The sequence below is a fragment of the Pinus tabuliformis genome, chromosome 8 (genome assembly GCF_031772625.1).
Source record: "Pinus tabuliformis cultivar Carrire ecotype Pingquan chromosome 8, CPIR1, whole genome shotgun sequence".
NCBI classification, from domain to species: Eukaryota; Viridiplantae; Streptophyta; class Pinopsida; order Pinales; family Pinaceae; genus Pinus; species Pinus tabuliformis.
In genome coordinates this window covers 1,386,206,037-1,386,218,285 of record NC_142294.1, presented here as the reverse complement: position 1 = coordinate 1,386,218,285, position 12,249 = coordinate 1,386,206,037, and the positions used below count along the sequence as shown (strand labels likewise).

General features: G+C 38.4%; 1 protein-coding gene across 1 annotated transcript; it reads right to left on the bottom strand.

Annotated features, from left to right (window-relative positions):
• Positions 1-4,047: 4,047 nt before the first annotated feature.
• On the bottom strand, positions 4,048-11,998 carry LOC149240722 (nucleotide pyrophosphatase/phosphodiesterase-like). The gene is made up of 4 exons (XM_089370295.1): positions 11,946-11,998; positions 9,283-9,411; positions 4,619-4,928; positions 4,048-4,442 (listed from the first exon to the last, which is right to left on the bottom strand). The coding sequence occupies exons 1-4, from the start codon at positions 11,996-11,998 to the stop codon at positions 4,134-4,136; spliced, it is 801 nt and encodes a 266-aa protein (XP_089226421.1). The 3' UTR covers positions 4,048-4,133.
• Positions 11,999-12,249: the final 251 nt, after the last annotated feature.

Genomic DNA, 12,249 nt, shown 5'->3' with positions numbered 1-12,249 from the left:
TTGCTGAATAAAAACAGATACATTAGATTGCTAGTTGAATACGATGGCGCCTGCGTCCTTTTCCCATCCACTGCTACCAATCAGGGGGGTCAGGAGGCAGCAAGCGGCATCAGCCGACTGAGCAGGAGCGGGATGCTTCTTCAGCGGCTGCTTAACCACCTGAATACATTTCTGTCGCTGAAGAATCAATTGGGTTAATAAAAGAAACTACTCAGTCAACTACATTTCGTTATGCCCATGCTGTATGCTTTGCTCTATCTATCATCTATATATAAATGCATACTAGCTCTGGTGGGTAACTAGCTTTGGCTGGCACATACACTTATACTTACCCGAACAAGGTCAGGGCAGGGCGCAGAGCCCTTTCCGCCTGGGCCTAGAACGACGCTTTGCAGCACCACCGGTGAAGATCCGACCGAGGACCAGGTTCATCTACTGGGAACTAGCCTTATGCCGGGGGCCTGGAAATTGCTTGCCCAGGACCATGGCGAGATCATCTAGGAACTTCAGAGCAGCAGGGAAAACATCCAACTAAATCAACTTCAGATTGTTGCACTAAGATTGCACTTACTGGAGCTGCGGAAAAGTTCATGTATGGATGCAAGTATCATATGTGAACTCGTAGATATGGCAAATAGACTTGCAGATTCTTCCCACCCCCATAGTGTGCCAGTATAGCAGCACGTTCAAACCTTCTCCATGCAATTTCTACCTGCCATAGGGAATTGAGAATAGAATTGCAGATGCACATCCCTACGCATTATCAGAGGCAGACTGCAAGCAGATCAAATCCACCCAACGACAGATAAATTTCTAAGCATTGAAGCAGAGCGATAGTCCGCCTTCCCCGAGAGCATCCTTCTGCGATTTTCATGTTTTCTGACGATAGTGGGGGCTCTGTAACTGTATACAAGCATATCTTGAATCACGCTATATCGCCATTTTAACCCTTCTCGGGTTTCAATCTGCCTGCTCACAGATGTTAGCTTTTGCAACCTTAGGTGGCCTGCTTTAGAGCTTGCATCCTATGTTAAGGAGATAGGTGTAAGCTTGCATGTTATGCTATGGAGAGAGATGTGTTAGGCACAAGGCCCTCATGTAGGGCCCACAAGGTGGATAAATGTTACGATTTTCATTTTTATTCTTATTGAAATCGATTGATTTCTTATCTTTATTTTAAATTTGAAATTTCAGGGTGCACTGTCGTTTCATACGCCACAGTTTCCTGTCTGGTGTGTCTTGCATCCCCTCTGTTTTTGTTTATTTCTTCATTTGAGGTAAAAGCAAGGTACTCTTTAATATTTTAATTATGTGCAGCTTGTGGGATTCGAAACCTTGACGTTTTTTTGCATCTAATCAGGTATTTTTGTGAAACTAATCGATTTGTGTTTGCCCGTTTCAGGTAAAAGCAAGGTACTCTTTAATATTTTAATTATGTGCAGCTTGTGGGATTCGAAACCTTGACGTTTTTTTGCATCTAATCAGGTATTTTTGTGAAACTAATCGATTTGTGTTTGCCCGTTTCATTGAATTTTAGCCCATTTTCATGAAATTTCATCTCATTTCTCCACTTGTGAGTACTGCTTTTATGTCAATTAAAGCATTCTGTAGTGAATTTGGAAGAACCCAATTCAGAATTTTGAATATAGAGGGCTGAATCTCTGAAGGAATTTGTTGGGTTATGATGCAATTTCAGAAAAATGATTACTGCGCTGGTTGAGAATTTGGTCAGATTGTTCCATGCAGGATTACTTGTTATGTTTAGTCCTCTTTTATATCAAAATTTTGATTCTTTGTAGTCCATTAGGTGAAGAGAAACCCAATTACAAAGATGGGTGGTGGTCGAGACCACAGGGATTGCATTTCTTATTCATCGGACGAGACAATTTCAAGTAAGTAGTGCTTGCATGGGTGCCTAATAAGCATGGAGCAATCCTTCATCCCGGAGCTTCACCAGCTCCAAATTTGTATAAATTAGCACAGGCTCATCAAAACCCGGGTCTGGCATGCATCACACCTTGATCCCCACCCAAGCTGTAACATGCTCTTCACTTCTGTCAGTGCATTAATTTTCCTTATTAGCTGATCGATACATAGATTTCCTTTGTGTTGTACATAATTTGATGTTCTAATTTATATCTGCATGCCTGAAAAGCACAAAAGGTCATTCCGGCCTTGTAAGTTTTTGAATTCACTTTCACAGTTGTACTATGAACACATGGTATTGTCTTTTAGATTGTATAGCAATCTTTGTCTGCTGAAAATTTTAATCGGAGTCAACCGAGTAGGCCTGTCTGCTCCAAAAATTGGGAGTTATGTCACTAGAAACAGGACACAGGAAACAGAACAGTAAACGTGACTCGCAGGGTTACTCCTTGCTCATATACTAATCAAGACTCTTTATAAGTCTGTGAGCAATCCTAAATTAATTCTGCTCTCAGAGCTAGCTAGCTGAGTCAATACTCCTAGCTAAAATATGTCAGATTCATTTTTGTTCAATAAGTTTGCTGAGTTTGATTGAGTTTACGTTCCCTGTATTAAGCTGTGATATTGCGGAGTTTTGCTGAGTCTCCATTTTGGGCCCAAAACCATTTCTTGGCCATTTCTCACAGAAACGTTACCCTCTTGTATAATGCTTGGTGCTATTCCCGTTCACATGAGGTAGAGAATTGTATCAGACCCCATGGGCTCAATGGATGGAATTAGGTTCCTATACAGAAGACAAAACATCTCTCTTGAGAATGTGCATTTGTATGCAATCTACCAAAGGGATCTATATAAGTTAATTCTAACAACATTAGCATGTCAATGGGAAAACCTGGATTTTCTTTCATGTGAGTTTTGAATTTTTGAAATTACTTTTCTGATTGGGATTGAAGTCTGAACTTATGCTACTGTCTTTTAACTTCAAGAGCTATCATGGTCTGCTATTCGTTACACAACTATGTATGTATGATATATACAATAAATATAGACATTAAATCAACCTTTTTCAAGCCTTCTTCAGTAAAAGAGGCATAATATACCAATCCATTGCTTGCAGAGATTAGATACAGAATATATTTGCTTTTCTTGGGTTCTCCACTTAATTCATTTCCGAGGGAAATCCACTTGGTAGTCCCCCTCATTCCACTCATGGTATTGAGGGTGAACTAGGTCAGCTATCAATAGTTGGCTTAGGATGAGAGCTAGCATGTTAGAAAGTTGGATTAATTTCAGCTAGTTGAACTCACGCAATTGACATCATTAATGTTTTCTTATTATGATTGGGTATTAAATTGATTCAGTCCTCTAGCCTTTTGCAGGGTAGACCTTGTCTCTGTTTCAATAATTGTGGTTCAGTGTTGGCTGTAACAACTCGTGATAATGGGATCAAGATCTTAGCTAATGCAGATGTAGCTAAGCGGGTGACAAGGGAGTCAAAGGTAACTAAGGAAGTAAGCAGCAGTGCTAGAAATTCCCTTGAACATATATTTTCTAGTTTGGGGATTGCCTACCTTTGAGGGAGATTCAAGGTATAGGTTATTTTTCTGCAGATGACCTTTCGAGCTGGGATCATTTATAATCTTGTTGCCGGCAATGATGAGATATTGATGACTTTTTTTTTGCTATAATTACTTCATGTTTATCTGCACTCAATTTTTATTTCATAGTACATCTTACTTTGGCACATGAATATTGGAGCAGCGATGAATTGTTCACGTCTTGCACTTTTTTCTAGAAGCTTCAGAGATGGCATTTTCAGGGTTCCTTGGTGCTACACATGATTGTGCTGGTAATGCTGACTGTTCCATTCTATTATGTGTATGATTACAATCTGATTTCATATTCACCCAAATTGAACATAACAATTGCATTAATTTGACATATAGGAATTGCATTTTATTCATTACATAGAAGGGAATGAATGAATAATTTAATGTAACCACACTTCGACAGAGACACAGAAAATCCTTGAACATAGTAGGACCTTGTAATCTTCATATGGGAAACCATATAACTTTGACAGTGAAGTCAAACAAGACTGAACCCATCTTTCTACCAAATCCGCAATAAGTGTGGAACGAATGTCCCAAAATACCCCAGGGGCATAATATTTCTTTTAATTTTATTATTATTATGAGTATCCCAATTTATGAAGCTAAGGTAGTAGAGGGGCAGTTGCCAATGGTATCACATCCGAGAATATCCCTGTACTCTCTTGTTATCCAAAACTGATCATAAACTTTCCCATCTGAACTTTTCTTGTACTCGAGCAGCAAAGAAGAATGATTAAAAGCTGTGAGCTTAACAAATCCATAATCATGGTCCTTGAAATAACTCCAACTGGTTTGTAGAGTAGTATAATCAGCTAGGGCACAACCTCCCCCACCAACCACTACGTGTATGGTTGCATTGAACGTACCAGAATAGTGAGACCTTTCAGAACTCACACATATGTTCTGCACCATGACAAAAAAACCAAGATGAATGCTCCTTCAAATGACATTTTTTTTAAAACTCACTTTATAAAAGAGTCCCATGAAGATTACAAGGAAGAAGGGCACACAAAATTGCACAGTATAACACCATTGTTGTTCCAAGACAAATCAATGCATCAATCAGAAAACGAGCTTACCTCATAGATGGGACATGTTCGCTCATAATTGTGAACATGGCCATAAAAGGCAAGGTCCACTTTATACTTCTGCCAGAGCTTTTGCAGCATCTCTCTCCCCATAGGCTCTTCAAATGCTCCCTCCTCCGCATACCAGGAGGCTGAGGAGTAGCCTAGAACACGATGAGCAATAAAGATAAGCCAGGGCTGCTTCTGTCTATCGGCAGATGCAAAACATTCCTCGATGAACTTGTATTGCTCTGTTCCCTCTCGCCAATCATGTTCTGAATCAGCAATACAGAAATGGAACATGCCATAGTCGGTAGAGTACCTGAACAATAACATACACAGAACACTCACAATTACACTTGCTTGAAAAGAATGAATTAATAGTATTTGATAGTCTTTCATCGTCTAAAAGAAGCTACACCTGAAAGCTAATTTTCCCATCTTCCTTTTAGTAAGCCAAACTAAAGAAGGAAAGCTCCGTTTTGGAAGTATTTGCAAATTTTACTTGGAGTCTATATCAGTTATTAAGGTTGATTCCACTGCTTCCATTTGTATTTAATAACTTGCCATGGAATTTAAACTAATTTAGTGCGAAGCAGTAGAACATTTGTCCCCATATTTCGGCGTGTTGCTTTGGTTTCTTTCATACTTTTTTGATAAAAATGTCATTACTTAAGGCTATGTCCTTACATACAAACATTTGTTCACAAAAGTGCCTTCTTATTTCTCATAGAAATTCCTCACCATGTTGCCAGTATTGAAAAACCAATTTCAACTCTTCGGTTTTTTGTCACAAATGTAGTCAGCAACCAATAATTACCAACCTTCTTGCTAATCAACATAGGCTTCTAAAGTTTCAACTACTGCCATGCATACCAGATCTTAATGGGAATGACCTTGTAAGAAGCAAATACTAGTCAAATCCATACAAAAATGGGCATTAACAAAATTTATCCACAGTACAATCAGACTAAAACAATGATGTGTACTATCACAACACTCTTGGTTTATATACCGACGAATTAGAGGATCTTAGTCTAAACACTGGGGCCCAGAAGTGGCTACATTCTTTCTGGAATCTACTTTTCTATCTTACTATTTGCAAACATTGTTTTACTATCTCACTCAATTGCAGGTCTTCAGAAAAACTTGATGTTATCAATTCATTTTGTGATGAGCATGGCCTACAGGGTAATCTTGGAAAGACAAATATTATGGCATTCAACATGTCCAAGAAAGAAGCATCCACTATAAATCTGACATCTAGAGGACCTCTGATGAAGGTGGTATCATCTTATACTTGCTTGGTTTGGCTTAAATGGGCAGTATCAATGTTTCTTCTAATATTTTGTTACAAGTTGAATTCTACCCCACTCAATGCAGGGACTTGCTGTCTCGCAGCTTACCTTGTTTAATTTTGAATTATAATTTATTACAAATATTTTATGATGAATTTTTTATTATTATAAGTTTAAAAAAATCAGTTAAAATACAAATTATTTAGGGATCAAAACATTACACTTCATTTAGGTGAGCTAGAGTTGGAAACCATTATTATTATTTTAGATAGAGGAGGAATGATCTGTTATAGAGTTTTGTGAACAAATCATTCCTCCTCTATCTAAAACTATCCTCACCTGTATGGATTCATTATTTAACAACATTATTATAATTCTTTATGACTTTTTAGCTATTATGAACTATGATAAGTAAAGAGTGAAACCTATTCATACAAAATAAAAAAAGGAAAACATTTGATATAATTCCAAAAGCATTCCATTTTTAGTAGATTTTTTTTGTAATATTTTATATTACTAAAATTTACATATACATAGTTGTAATATCTATTTAACAAAGGATTTTTTTTGTATATCACTTGTGTTACTAAAGTTTTAGAATACTAATATTTCCTTATAAGCATTTTTGTCCTTAAAACTATAGCATACAACCATATCTAGATTACAAAAGTGATTACAAAAGCCCTTATTACTGGGCTATCCAAACCATACATAATATAAAACTAAATCTCTAACAGGTAAGAAAATCATTCAGAATCAAAAGATGAGATGGGAATCGAGGCTATAGCACTCAATCCTGGAGGTTCAACATTGTTAGAGTCGCAATGTAAGTGTCCCTCCACATGGGCAAGTGTTGCATCCAACCTGTCTAGGGTGAATGAATGGTTCTTCAACATTCTCTTAATGTCTTCTAAGGAGGCACAAACATTGTATCTCTCACCCTGTTTGTTTTTCAAAACCAACCCCACCAAAATTTTCATCTGCCAATGTAAATCCACTGAGTTCAAATATTGCTTCTTTCATCCCCTAGTGTGGTTAGGACCCCAAATTGATAGTTCGTCCATAATTTCAAATCCGAGTGGGATTGCCTCTCCACCCCAACTTGGGTTTCCAACTTACGAATGTATCTTCTTGTCTCCAGTGACACAACATTGAAATGCATAGTAACAAAATCCTAAGTGAAAATCCTCACTCTCTGTTGTCCTTGCAGACTGCATCCCCCACCCCCACATACAACACATGTGATGCCTGTGCGGCATGAAGGCAACAGAAGGGTCACACTTGTAACAATTGTTGTATCTTCCTCGACCTGCAAATAAATGAGAAAATGCACCATTCACAACTCCCCCTCGGACTTAGACACAACTCTACAACTCTGTTTCCTAGACTCATAATACAGATCACACAGTGAGAGGGGTTCACCAACTCAAAATCCACTGAAGCGGATACCCCAGTATCATAAACCACATGCCCTAATACAATTAGCCAAAAAAAAGCCACAGGTTTATCGGAGAACTAACTTTACAATGAAACCTGAGAAAAGGAGAATACTAGGAGTGGGGAGAGACATACAATCAAAGAAGTACAACCCCTATAACATCAAAGAAATACAAAAACATGCCAATATCGAGCTTCCTTAACTTAGACATCAAATAAATATAGTTAAGACAACTAGAGGCCAAATACACAAGCTACACACAACCCTCTCGACTCTCAGGCAAGATTCCAGAAGCCCCAGTAATAAAGCCCTAGGAAAATAATAAAGCAGAAAAGCAAGATTAGGCAAAAGATGACCTGCACCACTTCGCTGGGGCTAAAAGAAGAAAAACTCCCCAGGTTGTCAACATCTAGGAATAGAATCTGTGACACAATTTCTGCATACCTAAAAGTCACTTCCTTACACCACCTTAGCCACAAGAACTCAACAAGGAGGTATAGGTCTTGACCTCACCTCTGCCCCTCACTTCACCATAGAATGTCCAAAACGCCATTGCAGGAACTTATTTATAACAATTGGAAACCAATTGGTGCCATGCATGCCTTTGCATGTTGGGGGCGAGCCATGCCTCCTGATCATAATTGCTCATCATGTTTAAGGGTGGCGGGCTCAACCCCCAAGGGACCCTTATCTATGGCATTAACACCCCCATTGGGGAGAAACAAAAACTATGTTTTATGTTCATAATAGCTTTTTAATTATTATTTGCAATGTTTTGTTATTATTAATTGTGTTTGTTCTATATTTGTTAATCAATATCACTTCCATCTCAAAGATCATTATTTTGCCTAACTATTCTAAGTTTAAGTTTTTGTTAAAAAAATGGTAAAATATTTTTTTTGTTAATTTTTTTCTTTTTTTTCAAAACATTTTTTAATGTATAAATAGATTCAGTGGCTTGAATTTTTTTAAAGTACTCCAATTGAGCTAACCCTGGTGGCTATTTGATTATAGAATTATATTTGTTATAATGAATTACTATATTTAAAAATTATTTAATTTATAATATAATTTAATTAATAAATAAAATGTTATTTTTTTTTAATTCTTAAAAATTTAAGTTGTTTAGTTTACAAAGTTTAATTGTCATAGTGTCTTTTCACGGTGTTGAATCTATTTATGTATTCAAAAATGCATTTTAAACAACTAAAAATCACAGTCTCACGTGAAATTGTATCATCAGATTCCTAGAAAAAAATAACATTTTTCCTATTAATTAAAATGTGTCTCAATTTATTAATTAATTTATAATATGTTTTATTTATTTTTAGTTAATTAATTATAATTTCAGTTATTTTTATAATAATTGAATATATGTTTATAAAAATTCTGTAAGGGTAGAAATTCATTTAAATATTTGGGTGTACTATTATCATATATAATAATCATAAAGAAAATTGTTTTATATTTTAGTTTTTTTTTTTTTTTAGGAATTTGATTATAAATTATAACCAAGGACATAGGGTGGGCTTTGATCCAATTATATGTGCATAGACCATAAAACCATCACGGCTCCAGGAAACTCTCATGCCAATTGAACCTTGCCCAATAATGAAAAACTCCTTTCTTTCTACCATTAAATCCATGAGATATATATATATATATATATATATATATAGTGGTGCATAACTATTTTTATTTTTTTCACAAAGTCGGTTGCTGTATTAATATCTGAAAAAAAGAAGGGAGTTTGGACTCCTGAGGTACATTAAGTGCAGAGGACAGCCAGGATCAATGGAGTTACAAAACAGAATTTTCTCCTTGATCCTCCTTGTTCTGTCTTTAAGAAATTCTTGACTAAAGTAAACTCTTACATATTGAAGCAACAGAAACTGGCATTTGCAAAACATATCTAATCTATGTTAATGTGACTAATGTGCCTTGCTGTGGATTCCTCCGGCTTTTCATCCCCGTCTATTTGCTTGGCGCTTGAAGAGCTTGGAGCTGCGTTGTTGCGTTTGTCCATCATGTATTTCAGAATCGCTATGGACTCTTCCGCATGGCTGCACCTGTTTGACAAATGATTGAATTGCTCATGAAGAGAAGAGACCCTGTGCAAGAACAAATCAATTTCTGCTCGATACTTGTCGTTGATGATGCGGTTTTGGTTGTCGATTCTTGCTTCCAGAATCCTCTGTTTATTGTCTAAAATATTTTGCTCGGCTCTGATTTCTTGCAGCTCAGCTTGTAGCAGTGCAAGCAATCCTCATTGCGAGCCATTGTAGATGCTGGGGAGGGGGGTTTTAGAGGGCGGATAAGGGCGAAATGGAGCTGCCTGAGGTTTCGGACAAAAGCTACAGCGTGGGCAGCAGGATTCCGACAAGATACTGAGGCAGGGATAATGTGCCGAGAGAGGCCGCAATGAGAAGCAAACGGGAAGAGGAGCGCAAGAAGAAGGAAGAGGGGGGGAAAATATAAGGAGAGGCAGGAGGGATGAGGACCAGTCACGAGGAATGAGAGGGGAGCCAGAGAGAGGCGCAGGAAGGTCAGATGTCTGTCCAGAGAAGCCCGATAATCAAGAGTGAAAAGATAGAAACCGGCGGGATTACTGAGTATGTGTAGAATTTTGAGGGGATAATATCTGTGCCAAATCCCTATGCGGATAGTGATCCTGTTGTAGATTTGAGAATTCTAAGTCCACTCCTTTCTGTCAGAACTGTCCGATTTGGTGCAGGGAGGATTGATTTGGATCATGGCAAGGGCTATTGGATCTCCTCATCATTGCAACATAAGCTGCCTGCTGTCCTTTCGCAAGCCCTGTTGGCATGTCTGTCGGCCTGCTTGTTGAGAGTACGAAGAATATGGTAATACTGCAGGTTCTCCATTGTCTAATGCAACAATTGATTTCTTCAAATGACTTGCTGGAGAAGAACATCGGGCGACTCCTTCTAATGAACCATAAGGTTAATGACAACCGAAGAATCTCCAAAGATCCTTGCAGTTCTTATTCCCAATCTGCTTAGCTGAGTTAGTCCCTGATATAGGGCTAACGCTTCCGCCCTGTTGTTCGAAATATTCCCTAGACCCCATTCATAATATAGGATGCATTCCCCATTAGCATTGAGGATCAATCCCCCTGCTCTGGCGATTCCTGGGTTTGACTTAGATGCCCCGTCGAAGAAAAGATAAAAGCTGTTGCAGTTTTGTATCCAGTTTACAAACTCCTCCTCTTTTAGCCTGATTCTCCAAGAGTGAGACTCCTGACTGCGTTGATCGTTCACCATGCTGCCTTTCTGTGCGTTGTTATTTTTGTCTAGAATGTAACTGATGAAATTTCGTTCTTCCACACTATACATTGCTGCATCAATGCTGCTTTGGGTTTTGATAGAGATAGTTTCCAGGGCAAGATTTTTGGCCTTATTACAAATTATTCTTGTAGCTGAGCTCTTGTTTTTGAAGATTTTCCGGTTTCTTGCTAGCCAAATATGCCATAGCATGGTATAGGGGAGAGTATTCCATACTCTTTTCACCAGATTGCTCCTTTTATTTTTCTAGGGACAACTTTTTTTCCAGATGTGGATCACTTCCGCTATAGAATGCTGAGAGTTCCAAGGTAAGTTATCAGTAAGAGACAAATTTTTCCAACAGTCAACAGCAAAGGGACAATCTACAAAAAGATGATGCATCGTTTCTTTGGCGTTGTAACAGTTGGGGCAACGAGATGGACCATTGATACCCCTCTTTTGCAAATTCTCTGCTGTTAAGATTTTCCCTTTTAGCAGAACCCATATAAAAAATTTAATTTTTGGAAGTGCCTCTGACTTCCAAACCATTTTCCAGTGGTTCCATAAAGTCATGGGGAAGGTGCTGTCGTAGAGATACTGGTGGCCTGCTTGGACTGTATAATTTGATCTGGTTAAATCCCAACGAAAACCATCCCTCTCATTCTTCTTAATGGGAGCTTTACTATGAAGGAGAGACTGCAGAGAGCATAGACTAGGATTAAGTTCACTGGGGATAACCGGGAAAGACAACCCTAGCCAGATATGAGATTGTGGATCCCAATTGGAGATTTGGACCAGATAATGGATACCCCTGTTGTTGAAAAAATTTAGAATGGGAATGGTTTCTTCATGCCTGTTTATTGGTTGCTGTCCCAGGATTTTATCAGCCCCAATATTGATACTAGCTCCCCCCATGGGGACTTTGGATGTATTCTGAATCATGAATGGAATAGCTTTTTTGCATAATCGCCAGATTTTTGAAGAGTCTCCGTTGGGAATATCAGAGTCGAGTAATTGTTGTCTGGGGAAATTTAAGTATTTGGTTTCCAGCACCCTTTTCCACCACGAAGAGGGACCTGTTATGAGCCTCCAAGCGATTTTCCCACCAAAGGCTAGATTTAAGAACTTAGGAGACCTAATACCGAGACCTCCTCTGTCTTGGGTTTGAATGACATGTTTCCAACTGACTAAATTGAACTTCCTTTTTTCGTTCTTCCCACCTTGCCATAGGAAATGGCGGAGAACTACTTCCATTTTGTGGTGGAAGGTAGCTGGGGCTTGGTATAAAGAGAAACGATAGAGGGGGAGAGAAGAGATACCTGATTTGAGGAGGATAAGGCGGCCTGCTGGGTTGAGCCACAATGATCCCCATTGCTGCACCTTCCTCTTCACCTTGTCAATGATATTGTCCTAGGTTCCAGCCTTCAAAGGTCCTAGGCTCACTGGCATGCCCAGGAAGAGAAATGAGTCCAATCCAGATTGCAGGAGACACCAAAAATATTTGCAATATTGTGAATGACCTGATTTGAAGTGTTCCATCCATATATACAGCTTTTAAGCTGGTTGACCAAGCCTCCAGAATACCCCATAAATTGATCAAGGAGTTTCTTGAACCTCCTTGCT

What these genes read in the sequence shown, in the direction of transcription:
- LOC149240722 (XM_089370295.1), bottom strand. Translation starts at nt 11,998, where the DNA reads ATGGGGATCATTGTGGCTCAACCCAGCAGGCCGCCTTATCCTCCTCAA. An exon ending in CCTTATCCTCCTCAAATCAG is followed by an intron (nt 9,412 to 11,945) that starts GTATCTCTTCTC and finishes TTTGTCAAACAG; the next exon opens with GTGCAGCCATGCGGAAGAGT. An exon ending in GAACATGTCCCATCTATGAG is followed by an intron (nt 4,443 to 4,618) that starts GTAAGCTCGTTT and finishes GTCATGGTGCAG; the next exon opens with AACATATGTGTGAGTTCTGA.